We start from the raw sequence: 16857 nt of genomic DNA on the forward strand, positions 1-16857 counted from the left end.
ACATAAGTACTATGGTAAAATTTTAAAGATATATTATCGGAAATACGGACATAAATTTCTCTAATTTTTGTTAAAGTAATGTTACATTTTCATTTAAAGAGATTTTACAGCGATTTTTCTAGGTAAGCGAATAAATTGTATTCATTTTGTTTCTAGCTATCAAATAATGTTATTTTGTAAAATATAGAGTTCTTTTTTTCAAATGTTCCAAATATTTTCTTAGATTTCTTTTAAATAGGAAAGAAAACCACAAGGATATTTTATACTATAGTCATATATTCAATGCTTTTCAGATATATATTTAAGATTTTTTTCTATAGGATTTGTTACAGACAGCGCTACATCACAGAAAAATTTTATGTTCTTTTGGAATTCTATTCTGACTATTACCGCAATATGTTAGTTTATTTTTTAATCAGAGCTGTATAAAGTTAAAGTGAGAATATAAATTTGTAGGTTTAAAGTTTTACAACCTGGAAATGATATATCGAAATATCTTTTAAAACACATATTCTGAAATCGGGAAAAAACTTTTCAAACTATTTATAGAATTATTATAGGGCAAATGAATTAATTTCTCTCAGGATTTGAAGCCTAATGATTAAATATCGTAGCCTTGTAATTGAGTCTTTAGGCTCGTTGGAAGAGGAAATATTATTAATACAATACATTTGACCATATAAAAAAAGCTAAAATATGAATAAAACTGCTTAAATTTTTTAGGAGTGTGCATTATTTCCCTCTAATGCTGTTGTTGAAACCCCATTCCAATACAATTATTACAGAACATTCAGTCTCTCAGATTTCCATTTTCTAAAAAACCATAATCACTATTAAGATTATTCAAAAAATTGAATCTGTAATTATTTAGCTATAAATACTCCAAAAATGATAAAATAGTGTTATACTTATGTCATAACAAGTATATAAATATATATTGTTTAGTTTTATTAACGTGTCCTTTTAAAGCAACACCAAGGCTATTTTGGGCCGGACCTCGTAATTTTGATTCTCGGTCAGACGACGAGGACAATACCTGGATTGGCACCACCTCTCCAAACTTCTACACCTGATAGATGATTCTCACTCCCATCGGATTTAACGTGATTCAAACCCGTTCACACGACGATTTTAGACGGAATTGAGCCTCCAACCGGAAACCCTACTATTCCGCAACCGAGACCTTACCACCAGGTTACTGCAATGCTGGAGAATCTTGGAAAAACTCGAGGAGTTCTCAGTTTTATAAATAGAAAAGTTATGAACACATTTCCATTTTTTTAATGCTTTGAACACTTCTTCGTTATTTGTATTGATGTGTATGTAAGAATACAACAATGGTCATAGTTTGAACTATCTTGAAGTACTTTGCAATGATTTTAAAAATATTCTTTTAGGATGACAATAAACATTGAATAGTTAAAGTAAAAGGTTAAAGTATTTATAAAACTACAGCTCTCTCAAGGTTTATTTTCATATCCAAATAATTTCAATTATATAAATGCATTCAGTAAAATTCCCAAGGGTATATAATGAAAACAAAGAACTAAATATTTCTAATAAAAATAGGAAGAGTTTCAACAATAAGACATAAAAACATATAGATTTCTTTGGAGTAAAACCGGAAGAAAAAAAATGAAATACTCTGGTTACAATCTGATGAAGACATAAATTACAATAAGTTTAAAATGTCCAACGAAAACACAATGCTTCAGAATATTTTATGACTCGATATCGTTTTTATTTTAATCCTATGCAGTAAAACAATAACCCCATTTGATTTACACGTTTACGATAGTTCAACGGGACGAAAATTTACCAGAATAAAAATGGTTGATAAGGTTTCTCACTAAGTTTATGAGCATCAAGAAATATTTTAGCGTAGAGCAGAAATAATCTAATCAAATGAATAATATATAGTACAAGAATATGGTAACTAGATTAAAAATTTTATATTGTTTACTCCAAACTGCATTAAATGCCAGTGGTATTTAATTCTTTACTTTAATATTGGATGAACACACTTACGTGTAAATTTTTTAAATTATGCTAATTTAGCATGTTTCCTTGATGTGTTATCTTCCTACTTACCATAATTGAAAAATGATTTATACATTTACCTCAAAAACTCTGCAATAAACTAATGTATTATTTGCATAATAATACTTTACATATAAATGATGATTTAGTATACTGTCAAGTTTGCATAATTTATTCGGCATATATATTTGACCTAAAAATAATTACTTCATTTTCCTCGCGCTTTGAGAAACTTAATCTTTCCTATAAGAAATAGGGATGATGATTTTTTTAAAGGAATTAAAATAAGTAACTAATGAAACTACTTTTCTCATTCGACAATAATTCAGTTTCACATGATTTATATGAATGGATCGCGCCAGTTTAATTTTGGAATTCATCACATATATAATAGGAAAAAAAAAAAGAGTTGATATTACAAAACAATGCAAGACAGCGAGCAACTGGCTATTGCTTAGCTCTTAAAATGGGGTTTGCTATGTTACATTGATGCAAATCAGAATGCAAGATAAAATGCCGTAAAACAGAACATGACCAGCACTACGACTTTTGCCTAGTAGAATTGGCAAACGTCAATCTTATTTCAACGCATTCTGTCTTTTTCTTTTTTTTTTTAATCTTTGAAAATTAATTTTATATGTTGTTAAATACACCGTTTATTAAATTTAGAATAATGGTCGTATATGTACGCAGGTTCTCGCTTTCGTGAAGGGTTAGCAGACCTATCGTTGCTGATGAGAAGATGCGGGGGAGGGCTCGGGGCATGTACTTTTTGTAATCGGCATTATTTTGTATTAACCACATAGCAAGATATTAAGCTTCGAGTCAGACGTGTCATTTAATACACCCCGAATAATTAGAAAGATGAGGATAAAATTATAATGGTTATATTATATTAACTTTATAAATTTATTAGGATAATGGCTAATACGCTGACTATACTTATGCAATTTGAGCAATATATAGCATTTGAATACGGAGAAAGAATATAATTACTGATATATTAAAAGCCATTAGAAATCTAATCACAGTACTGTGAACAATTTTGTCGGACGAAGCTTTTGTCTAAAAGAATTAATACTTCAAAAATAAATCGGATAGCAATTGAACGTGACAGTTGCAAAACATAAACCGTTACATGGATAAAATTTGAAATACATGCTTGCATTTAAAGCGCAGATTATTTTTTTTTTCCCAAATTGTGCAAACTCTTATCAATTGCACAAATGTCGAAAAATCAGTTTATATTATCATGCACGACAATGCGATGACTCAGAAAAGAAACTGCTTAGATAATTGAAATTTAGTTTGTGAGCTTATTACATAGTTAATAAGATATAATTAATCTATTAAATAGGCAATGAAGTTAAGTAAGTGGCTTTGTTGTTGTAGTTCAGTATAAAGTTTCGTTTCCAATCGGTTAAAAAAACCCAGCTGTAGTGGTCTTCCGAAAATTTTCTCACATACTTTTTAATAAACTTGTCATGCCAGAAAATGCCTTACATTGCATTGGTGTAAAATAGTTATAATGAATTAACTTTTGGCATGAAACTAGCATTTTTACTGAATCTGTCGTGTCATCTTTGGAGATTTATTTGGCGATTTATCCCTGGAATGTGGTGAATGGCTTCCTAAAATCAAGTTTATTTAGAGTTTGAAATAACGATTTGACATAAAACTGCACTTGTAATCACAAAATCCCACACCAAATTTGATACATTTAAATCACTGCGTTTTTGAATTGTCGCATTTGCATATTTCTGAAAATAAAGACCATCAGACAATCAACCCTTAGTTGGAATTGGCTAGTAATTTTACGAGTGTTTATACTACAGACATTAAACCTGAGTACTGAATTTCATCTATCTAGCTCACATTGTTTTGCAATTATCGTGTTAACTTATATTCCATCGGCAGAACAAACGGATTTCCTCTGAATAGATTTTATTCAAAATTTGACAAAAATATGCAAATTTGGTGTAGAGACCGTATACAAATTTCAACCGTCTAGCGCAAAACCTTTTTTAGTTATCTTTGTTACGGACAGATAGACGCACATTTGTAAAAATGTATTTTTATAGCTCAGGGAGATCTAAAACGTTGCGATTCATGAAAGTTTCGTGTTCGAATTTTCCGACGACGACTATTCTTTCTCTATATTACATTTCAAGAAATTAAAATGGCGTCCAAATTGCATACTTGTTTTCTTCCCTGTATTACGAAGCACAAAACACTCATGTATGATATTCCGAGAATAAAACTTTGAGCATTAACGACATTCACAACTTTGCGCAGCTTCCACCATTTTTATATAGGAGTAGGCGGATAATATCTTTTTTGGGAAGTGTGGGAAAGTCGTTGATACCAATCTCTATTGTTTCTTTTCACATTTAAGGGCTTGTTATTATTATTTATAAAAGAAGTAATCTGTTTATCATATCAAAAAATTCTGGAAATTGAAACCTTTCTTCAGCTATTTTTTTCATGTACGATATTTGACCATCATTATTTATATTGACGAAAGTTTTATGTTTTACGAGCCTTAAGAAATGACTCAGATTGCATTGTTTAGAATCAATCGCTTCAGCAATCAAATCATCTCAGTCCGTATATATTATATATATCTTCAAATACAAAGCAGTTAAAAAGTAATAAATAAATAATATAAAATAAATAAAAATAGAAATACTTTCAGCGGAGTGTGCTTAGAGAGATCATCAGTCTCACTTTGCGGCCATTGTTTTATATAAACGATGCCATTTTGACTGTAAATGTCACTCAGACGACATTTATATGATAGCCTTCAAATGTAAATCATTTGTTAGCAGTAAAAGAAAAACTGAAGAGGTTTTTATGGAGGATTCCCTTACATTTCATCTCTCCGATTTATTGTCTATTGTTTTTACAGCGAGATTTTCAAGGACTCCGATTTTCCAAAAATAAAGAAACAATTCAGAATAACTTTTACATAAGTTTCAGCAATTCAGATGACAAAAAATTGAACATGTTCAATAACATTCGAAGTTCTTTGCACTTCTAAGAATTTTATTTTTCATTTTTTTTTTAATAAATGAGTTTATAAGAGATTCGAAGCTCAGTTCAACGAATCATTGCATACTAATTTTCTAACTGAATTGTATGTTTCTATATCAAGTTTGAAAATTTACTCTTAATACTTAATTTACTTAAATTAAATTAACTTTTCATTAAATTAATTTACTTAAATATATCGATAATGTACTCACAACAATGTATCAAATTTCAGCACAAAGCTTTCGTGTATAAATGCAAAAACCAAAATAATAAAAAGATTTGCTATAAAATAAGCTAATATATTTATAAAAGTTTATTAAAATTTGGGAAGTTAAAATTTCTATTAATTAATTAAAAATGAAATTTGTAAAAACGTTTCTAAGCAAGCATCTAACACTCAAGAAGTGAAACGTTTAAAATTCAATACACTTAAAAACAATAAAAATGCTAGAAATAATGTTAAAAATTATTTTAAATTTTAATTTCAAATGATTTGAAATTTTAAAGTGATAAAAATATTTATTTTATTATTTTATATAAATAATAATTTTAATTAAAAAAATCTTAAATTTTTTAAAATAATTTTTTTTATAATTATTTAAAAAAAATGTTGGAAATAATTTTTTTCGCAATGCAAATTACGAAATTTACAGATAACACCCATAATTTAATCATTATTAATTGAAATATCAAGAAGAACCGATGGTTACTTCCTGAGGAAAAGGTCGAAGAAACCAAGTTAACTTTTCTAAAATTATTGTAATTAGGACCCAATTTTCTTATTTGTTTTTATCGGGAACTTTCTTTTTTTTGTCAATTTTGTTCTAAAACAGAGAATTTTGAATTAAAAAAAATTAATAAAAAAGTTAATTAAAAATAAAATATTTATTAATTAATTAATTAAAAATATAGTTGTAATTAATAAAAAATATCGCTTTAATATTTATAATAATCTATATTCTTTAAAATTAAATTTTGGCATTTACCAAACGATTTTTTTTTTGTCTCAATTTGAATTGTAGACTTTTTATTCGAATTTCTACTAAATATTTGTTGTTATTTTTAACACTTTCCCAGAAATTTAAATCTATAATTCTTCAAGAATATCTGCTACGGTCAATTAAATGACAAAAACTGAGTATATTTTCTATATATTGCGAATTTTCAGTTCATTTATTTATTGCATAATTTTAATTTAGAAATGAAATATTATTTAATGTTCTTTCCAATATTTAATATTCATTCTTAAGCTATTACTCTTCCGTTAAATTTAGATAAATAGTAATTAGAATAAAACAATAAGATAATACATGAAACTAAATAAAATGTGTATTATGGTTGGCTTAAAAGGGTTGAAATAATCGACTATCGGATTCGATAAAATCATTAAGTTACATATTGAATGAAGCGAAATGGAATAAATCAATTATTAAAATAAATAAATTTTGCACACTTTAAGTAAATTTGCGAAGTAAATTAATAATAAATTTTTTATTATCTTCAAAAACTTAAAAAGTACTCAGATTCCTTAAAATGCAAAAAAAAATTTCCTTTTCCAAAAATTTAAATAATTATATCACTTTAAATTCCAATAGATTTTAAAATTATTCCATAATCTGAAAAAAGAAAAAAAAATGCTATTTATAAATGAAAATTATCTTTTTATACATTATGTAATAAACAAATAAAAAAAAACGTCTTTATCAAAATAACAGAAAAAAGATAAAGAAATGGACTGATTTTGTTATTACCCGATTTATTATTAAGTTTTACGCATGAAAGCATTTGGCTACTGACCAGAAAATATAAGCATCACAACATTTAATTATATAGTAATTTCAATATTTTAGCTTGTTTCACAAACTATTAATATTAAGTTAAATTTTTCCTTGAAGTATGTTGACTATTCTTTCGTTAAAGCCTCTAAATAAATTTATCTTTATATTAAGAGGTCAGTTAAACTATTTAGTAACAAACAGTACGAAGAAACTAATTTTTATTACTATTAGAGTTGTAAATTTTTATGGTGTTCAGCTAAAATTTGCACTTGCCAGAAATTTTTTACTTAAACATTAAAAAAATGTATAATATTCATTGGAGTAAAATGATGTTTTTGCCCTATTTATAACTTGCTTTTCATTGCTTGCTCAGAATTGTAAAAACGATATTGTTAGAATTTCTATTTAAACTACACGCAGAATTAGAAATAAAAATGTTCTCGGTTGAAAAATGTCCATATTTTAAATATAACAAATCTTCGAATATGTTTAAACGCTTTATCTGCTTTGATGGCCACTTTTAGAGGTTATCTTATTATTATTGCATAAAAAATATTGATAACTTCAAATTAGAAAGTAAGCAGTGAAAATTCTGCATCAGTAGTGAAAGTTCGAGAAAATTATCAATTTAATAAATTCAATGATTGAACTGCAGCCTTATTTTTTATTTTTTTTTTATTTTGAATCAAAAATCAAAATTCATAATTTTAAATTTATTATTATTTAAATACAAACTTAATCATAATTATGATACTATAAATTCTCCTATAACATAAGAAATAAGTTTTACTGACTTCAGCTTTTATATTTTAAAGCACTGATGAGACTACATTGCGCCCTCTAATTTTTCATATACCGAATCTTTATAAACATTTATTCAAAACATTATAATTTATATTGTATTAGATTTCAATTTGAGTTGACCGATGTATATATACAGTGGTGGCCAAAAGTGTGGACATTTTTTGAAAGTTTCATGTTTTTCAACTTTGCGTGCTTGTAGAATATATTAATTTTCACTTAAATACAAACGTTTATATATCAAATTGAAGGTAATTTAATGTAAAATTTAATAACAAAAACAGTATTACAATATCTGTATTACAAAAAAAAGTTACGCTCATTTTAGTAAGATATATCTTAGATTTGCATTTTTTTAAAGTGATACTTACACAATCAATACTTAGTAGGATAACCCTTATTCTTTAAGACAGCTTCACAGCGTCTTTTCATCGAGTGAACGAGTGTATGGAGTTCATCTTTCGTAATCACATGGTGTCAAGAATCAATTATAGATTCAATAAGTTGTCTTTTATTGGAGGGACGTTTTTTCCGTACAAGAATTTTCAAACGTTGCCGCAAATTTTCAATTGGATTGAGATTAGGACTGTTTCCTGGCCATGGTAATACATCTATGCCTTTATTTTGAAACCATGCTTTGCATACTTTGGCTGTGTGGCATGGAGCTGAATTCTGCTGAAAAATAAATGGTGATTTGTTGGGGAAGAAATCCCTGATGGAAAGTATCAATTTTGGTTCCAGGACAGTTTCGATGTATTTTTTGGCATTCAGGATGCCATCAATCACTTGAATTCGGCCCACACTATCTGCAGAAATACATGCCCAAATCATGGCATTTGTTGTAGTTTTTATAGTTGCTTCAATGCAATCAGGATGAAGTCCTTCACCTACTCTACGTCTCACATATTTTCTACCATCACTACCAAAGAGCGATATTTTAGTCTCATCGCTCCAGATTACTTGCTTTCATTGATTTTCTGACCATTTAATGTGTTCTTTTCACTTAACTCGTTTTTCACGTTGCTTTTGATTTAAATATGTTTTTTTCCTTGGAATTCTAGCTTGTAGTCTAAATCCTGATAACCTTCTTCTTATTGTTCGTGAACTTACTGCAATACCCGCTGCATTCATTTAACATCTAATGACATCTGATGAAATTATTCTATCTTGAAGGCATAGCCGTTTAATTTTTCTATCGGCAGTAGCACTTGTGCACTTTTTTCGGCCTGATGTGGCCTTATTTTCCACTGATTTCGTTTTTTCATAACGTAAACAGAACTTTCGTACACCAGAACAAGTCACTGAACCACCAACTTGTCTTGCAATTTCAGCATAAGAGAGGACAATTTCTCTCAATATGACAATTCGGATTCTTTTTGTAGATGTCCAATCAGTTCTTCTTGTTGGTGACATTGTTTAAAATTAGTTTAATTAGAAAAAAGGACTTAAAATATTCAAAAACAGCAATACTCTATTTAATTGTACTTGTATGCATCATTCCGCAAAATATTTCCACAACAATAACTATTTTACATACCAAATAACCTAAACTATAGTTACAGACATTTGATGGGGTCCTCAGAACAGTGTTTGTGATTGGCTAGTACGCTTTTATTGCAAAAAACGTCATTATTCAAAACGATTTGTGTTTGTTTGTTCTACTAAAATGAGTGTAACTTTTTTTGTAATACAGATATTATAATACTGTTTTTGTTATTAAATTTTACAATAAATTACCTTCAATTTGATATATAAACATTTGTATTTAAGTGAAAATTAATATATTCTACAAGCACAAAAAGTTGAAAAACATGAAACTTTCAAAAAATGTCCACACTTTTGGCCACCACTGTATGTGGCACGGGAAGCATATTATCGCACGGAGGCATATTATGTACATGTATGTGTTATGGTAAATGTAATAAATTGATAATTATGTCTAATTACCGATAATTTTTCATAATCCCAATAAGTTTAGGACTGATAAAGAATAATCATTTGTAATTATAAATAATCAACGGATTAATCGCATTTTTGAATATATACTTGTAAACATACAACATAATGTAAACTTTAGCATATGAACTTGTAAACATTTGTAGATAGGAGTAAATTTTGGAATTAACTTCAATCTATTTTATCCGGGAAGCATATTATGTACAGAGAAGATGCGATGAGACAATGCATCAGTCTACATTGCGACACCAGAGCAAAAGAGAGATACATTTTTCCTTTCAGTGATTTTTTTACTGAAATTCTGATAAGTATTTCTTTGACACGCGGGTACTTAGACGAAGGAATTTTAAATACCTTTTAAAAAGACTCGTATTTAGAAAGGATTTTTATCCCTTTCTCACTGTGTGAGAAGGGATAAAAGAAAGAACCAAGGTGTAAGCAATTTTTTAAACCTGTTTTTGAAGTAATAAAAGGTTATAATTGGATTAGGAAATAAGAGGAAATTCTTAGAACGAAGTTAATATGGGCTAATTTAAAATAAAAATTTGGAAATTAATATTTGTATATAAATATACATATAAGATTGTTATTTTTTAAATATTAAATCTGTTATAGTGGCTAATCTTATTTCAAAATCACGACCTGCCATTTTTCTAGTCAAGCTGCTATCTTCAGCTTTTTTTCAAGTTTTTATACAGTCTGCAGGCTGACAGCTGAATTTTTGAATAATTTTCAATAGAATTTCGCAATTTTAAGGCAATAAAACCCTTAAATATAGTAAGTCGAGCTAAATGATATGAAATATCACGGGACAGACGTATTATTATTTAGAATATCTAACATATACGTCACTGTTCTTTTTATACTATCGGTTATTATGGCACTTCTAGTTTTATTCTCAATTCAATAACATAACACATTAATAAACCACCATTCACTGACCTACCAGCCTGCTAAAGCTCATAAAATGAATTTTACCGCTATCCAAGTACTACATGTTGAACGAATTTAAAATTTTAATAGCTATTCAAAATTATAAAGCAGTGTAATTTTTGAAATTAAAAATTAATCTAAATTCCATAGAATTTAAAGTATCAAGAGACACTAGCATTTCGAAAACATCGGAAAAAATAATAAAAACATATAACACAATTTCTGATGAATTTTTTTATAATAAATACAGAAATCAAAAAGAGCATTGAATGTCATTTTAATAAACTAATCTTTATAGCCTGTATTACTCATTTATTTTTTCATTATTATTAAGGTTTATTTTTCAATTTATATCTCAAGAAATCTGTTATTTCGTGGATTTTGTAAATACATTTTGGTACCAGTTCGCCTAAAAGTCAAAAAAGTTTAAGAACTTAAATGATATATAATAATGTAAATTAAAACTAAAAAGTTTAATTTATCTCGAAAGCTTGAGTGATTAAAACATTGAAATGCATATGAAATTACTTCCAGTAGAAAAAAAAACGAGACCTAATTGTACGATATTCAGAAAAGATATCAAATTTATTGCGAGAATATGGTGATAATTCTTTTTTAAAATAATTTTAGAGTCGATTTTTTGATAGCGATTAAGAGAAAAGACTTCAAATTTGGAATATTTATGGGGAGTCTATAATAATTGTGCACAAGTAAAATATTAAAATCAGTTTTTCTGAGACATATGTATACAGAATTAAAAATAAATAGACTCACCAAATAATCATTTATAAATTGACAAAATACTATCTATATATCTATCTATTTCTTAATTATCTATCAAGTATAGTTTAGAAAAAAAACCAAGAAAGGAATTAAATTATGTAAAAAGCAGACTGAAAATATTTTTTTAAAGTCAATGCGGAATGCATTGTAAAAATAGATAGCTGTTTTAGAAATATTTCTAAAATTTCATAAGATATTGTAAAAAAAGGACAGACAAAAAGTAACTGTAAAAAACATCGCGTATATAGAAAACTGTTACTCTAGAAGCTGAATAAAGCATATCAAATTAACATACAAATAATTAACGTACAAGTACATAAGTACATACATTAACGTACAAGTAAATAACATGATTCCTGAAACCTGTATAATTACACAAAGAAAAGCTTTATCGAAAAATCACAAGAAATTAAACTTCTAAACTGAATTTTAAGCTAATGCTGATTTTCATGTTAAATTATGAATTAATTATTTCATGCATATCGTTTTCAACTTATTTCATTTCATTACAACCATCGATATTTTTACATTTAATAGAAATAAAGTTAAACGTTACTTTTCAATTTTTTATAATAAAACTTTCCGCTAATCTATAACTTGTGAAGGAAAAAAAGGCTCACGGCCTATTATTGAACAGATTTTAACAGATTCCAGCACCATGTTTTTAAAAATGAATCGAGCAACTAACTTAAAATTCACGTATAATTCAATCAAGCGCGAGACAAACACATTCGTCAACCCTGCGGCATTTCATTCGTTTGAACTTTAAAGCAATTAAAGTGAGAAAAGATAAGGGAAAAAGAGGAAACAATAAACTGCCTTAAAGCACAATTATCCGCACTTTCGCTTTAACGCTACTAATGCGCTGTTTATCGTACGCATGTTGAAAAAAAAAACATGCAAGCGTTAAATCTCTCCTTGCTTTATCTTGGCAGTCTTTAAATCGAGGAAAATTCTACGAAAGTGAAATAATTATCTTTCAAAACAAATCAAATAAAAGAGAAAATTCTGTGAAAAATTTATTTAAAGGAAAATAATTTTCCGCTTTATTTAGTAATGTGTTCATTTTTAACTTTAAAGTTTTATTTTATGGGGATTATTAATTCATTTTGATCAGATTTATTTGTCTGAGACAATAAGATGATTAACTCCCATAAATAATGGAAATTTTATAGAATTAACTGAGCTGGATTAATTTTTGCATGATAATTAATCTCATAAGTTAATGAAATTCATTTTTATGACGAAGAGAAAAGAAAACTAACTACGGCGTCTAGACGGTTAAACTTCGTCTTTAAGTTGTTGATTTTTTTTTCTTTTATATTCGCGAAAGTCTTTGGAAACCAAAGTAGTCATCGTTAAAACAGATTAGATGGAACAAAATATTTCGTGGAAATTCATTCAATAGGAAATAATTTTATATTTATTTTAAAAAAATCTTTTTTTGTGTTTAAGATTTAATATTGAGTTATTCTTTTATCAGTGTATCAACATTTAATTTTCATCAATAGTAAGATGATTACCGTTTATGAATTTCAGCACTTCTAATAAATATTTCACTGAAAGACCCATGTTGGCTTATTTTTCTAGTCAATCATGACTAAATACTAAATTCTATAAAAAACATGTTTAAAAAGATAAGAAAAAGCTGCCATTTAGATTTTAAATTTCCTCATCAGTAAATTTTAGCAATTCCCGTAAATTTTAGGGAAATGAAAATAATACAGAATAATTTTACAAAAATAAAATTTTTTTTAGAAATTTAATGAAAAGAAAAAATGTTTCGCTATAATATAAAAAAGTTTAAATAGTTTCATTTACAAATTAAATGCCAAATCTGCAAGAATTTTCATTTAACAATGAATAAAATTGAATTATTTCATTGATGGCAATTGAATGTTCATTTTTTTCAGTAATAACGAAATGAATTCAATTGTTATCCTTAAAAGTCTATAAATAACTTTAGCTCTGAAGCATTTTAACGGAGAAGAGGAAAACGTTTACTCAAACAGCTGCAATAATGCGTTTTATTCCTTATGATAATGAGTTATAATCTCGAGATTGTCATATTATGAAAACGATAATTTTTTACACAGATTAAATAATCTATGAAATATGTATTTTTGTAATAGTTATATACAAAAATACATTGTGAGATAAAAATTCCACATTTTTTTCATGGAATTATACCTTAAAATTTATAGTTGGTTTTAATTATAATTAGGAAGAATTTTTTTTAGAGTTCAGCAATAAGAATTTTTTTTATAAATTTCGCCGATTTTTTTAGGGATTTGACCAAGAAGAATTAGATTTCGAAAAAAGTAAATCGTGAAAATTGATGAAAGTAATGAAAGGGATAAAATTATCTTAATGACAGAGATTTTCGTGAAAATTGATCTGAAATATTCTTAGAAATTTGTTTTTAATGAAATGTGATTCGATTATTTCAACATAACTTTTGAAATATATAAAAAAATTAACATTTAAGAATTAGATAAAATCAAAATTTAAAAAAAAATATGTAGTGAGAAATTTTTGATGTTTCTTAAAACTGTCTTCTTTTATTTCGTTGCGCTTGATATTTTTATGTAAATTTAAAAGTTCTAGATTCTTTTTTATCTTAAAAGAATTAATGAAACTACGAACAGTGTTTACAACTAAATACTTATTTAAAAACATGAATAAATGTTGCAGACTCTTTTAAAAATGAAAATGTATCAAATTAGAATTATTATTTTATTTAAGAAAGATTTTTCTACGAATTCTCCTTAATATACATGAATTATAGCGAAAACAAAATGTATACTATTTAAGCATATTTTATGCAAATCATTACATATTTCTCAATAAACATTATTTATTTATGTATTAAAATGCTCTTGGTGAACTCATTTTTACCAAGCATATATTAGACAATTAGCAAATATTTTTATATTTAAATATCTATTAATGCAAAGGTATTGCCATTCTTTAAAACGCAATTTCATTTTGGTTGTTAAATTTTAAAATCTAATATAACTTTAAATAAATATCAAAACTTTCAAGCAATTGTCGTAAATTTTTTTTAAACTCTTCTGAATAGTTTCAATACATCGAACTTCTTCCTTGACGGTTAGTTATGACTTTAATTCTAAATATAAAACTACTTCCTGAAATCTTAAATCATAAATATAGCTATCTCGTTTGAAATTCCAAAGATTTTTCTAAACATTTATTTTTCCTTCTTTGAAAACTTAATTCTTTTCAAATTTAAAGAGGATATCAGTTAGATTATACTTCTGTTAATATTTATTTCTTTTGGCATAAATAGAGTTGTTAAAAAAAAGTTTAAAAAATAAGCACAATTTTGGAGCTTTTCTCTAATTTCTTGAACGTAAATTGATCTGTTTATTATTCACATTTTATTTTTCCAAGGAAATTTCACCTGTCAGATGTAAATTATTGCATGCAATATATTTTATTTCAATGTAACAAATATCCTTTTTCTATTTTAAAAGTACTGAAAATTCTTATTTGCCTTTTAAGAATTTTTTTCTATATTCATAAAGCTATTATATTAAAAGTTTCAAACTCCTTGAATTTTAAAAATCAATGTCCATTTTTAAATTTCGCTAAAACATCTTCCAAGTAAAGTTGCTGTCTTTAAAATACTTGTCACTTACATTACAAGTATCTAACTATTTTCACAAATATTATGTTTCTCGAATTAATATTCCATTTAATCATAAAATTGTCTTTTTTTATTTTTTTAAAATATATTTTTTGTTCTAAACAAAATTGAAAGGTTACATATCTTGTGAATTTCCTGATGCAAGCTATAGACTTAATATGTAACAGTTAATGTGGAAGAGAAAATAAGCATGTATTTTTCATTTATAATGGATATAAATTCGAATTCATGGCATGAAATCGGAAGCGATATTCTGCTAAACTAATTAAAACAAATAACGAAAAGAAATCCGATTTCGAATGTTGCAAAGTGAAAATTTTTCTAAGTTACCTTGTGGCAATATACCCTCTGAACCCAACACGAAGATGCACGCTCCAATCAGCAAAATGTGGGCCCCGGTCACAGTTAAATGTTTAATTCGATAATCCATATTCACAATTTTTCTTTAGTAGGAAAAAGAGATTCTGGAACACGTCACTTAAAATACTGGAATTTTTTTCAGAACTTTGGAAACAAATGCCAAACGAAACTTAAGCATTGCACGAAGTTTCTCAGACGATCGTGCTTTAGAAGCATCGTCAGACGATACACACTCATTTCTCCCGCTTCTGTTTCGTCTGCTGTCGACGATCCTAACACTCGGCCATTTATTGGCTCTCTTGTAGAAACTCGGAAAGAGCCGGGTTGCCAAGCGTTGGCGAGAAATCGCCATGTTAGTTAACAATTCTAGAGTGCGCTCTTCAACAGCGACAAGTGTTTCGACCGTTTTGATTGGTTGGTGTGTTTCTTCGCACTGCTGCTTTCTTCTTTATTCACTTAAGTGATTGTCCAATCTCTCCTGAGTATTTTAAACAGGTGAATTATTTCGGGGATGAGCAGAAAGTCTCTGGTTCACAGGAGATAATAGATATAAGTGATTATGCACACCCTGATGAGATAACATTATTCTGATAATAGTATTTTTTTTCTTTTACGAGATAGAGAAATAGCGTTGGCTATTTTTAATAACACAGATCTATAGGGAAATTTTCATTAAGATGAAGTAATGCGTTAAAATAAATAATTAAAAATGTGATAATAATAATTAGTTTACAAGCTTAAGTAGGTTCATTATTAAAATATGTAAAAGTTATAAATATCTTTAGATTAAAAACCTCTACAGAATTATCTTTTTTTCTGGCAAAAAAAAATGAAGATAATTATATATATTTCGTGGCAAGGATTTTTGATAAAACTTCAAATAAAATACATAAATTTATCAAGCTTCTACGATTATAAAGTTTTATTTAACTCTTTGAAGCCAACATAGTAGTTTGCGTTGTGATGTTTTAAAATAATGCACCATTCTAAAGAATAAATATTGATATTTTGGCATATATTTTCATTTATTAGTGTTTTATATAGTGACATATCTTTTCATCAGTTTTATTATAATTTTTATTCATATAGCTTTAATCAAACAAATGATAGTTATTAAAAAGAGAACACATATGATATTAATTAACAATAAAACAACTTCAAATTACTAAAAAAAAATTTCACACAAGGTTTCGATTTGTTAAGAAGTGTAATTTTTCTTGTATCCAAATTAAATCTTAATCGATATTTAAGGAATGAATGTTTAATAATGCTCTTAAAAATATTTAACATTTTCTTTATGTGTAAATTATTGAACACATTATTAACGGGAGGTAAGTAAGCACATGTTTTGCCTATTATCACTATTATGTGGTATCCAATCAAGTGCCGAAAAAATTGAAAATTATTTATTGATGGGTTGTCCTATGAAGATTTTTCAAATTCGAATGGAAAACTTGTACACTCCATAAAACTATGAACAGCAACTCTACAGAACAAATATTG

General features: G+C 27.1%; 1 protein-coding gene across 2 annotated transcripts in view; it reads right to left on the reverse strand.

The window, feature by feature from the left end:
- The window catches only part of LOC129981128 (lachesin-like), a 639355-nt gene extending 623757 nt beyond the window's left edge, over nt 1-15598 (reverse strand). For both annotated transcript variants that reach the window (XM_056091820.1, XM_056091819.1), the window contains exon 1: nt 15325-15598. In XM_056091820.1, the coding sequence (XP_055947795.1) occupies nt 15325-15424 (100 nt within the window). In that variant the 5' untranslated portion in view covers nt 15425-15598. The remainder of the gene's footprint in view (nt 1-15324) is intronic.
- Between the last annotated feature and the right edge of the window lie 1259 nt (nt 15599-16857).

This window comes from Argiope bruennichi, chromosome 8 (genome assembly GCF_947563725.1).
Source record: "Argiope bruennichi chromosome 8, qqArgBrue1.1, whole genome shotgun sequence".
Classification (NCBI taxonomy): Eukaryota; Metazoa; Arthropoda; class Arachnida; order Araneae; family Araneidae; genus Argiope; species Argiope bruennichi.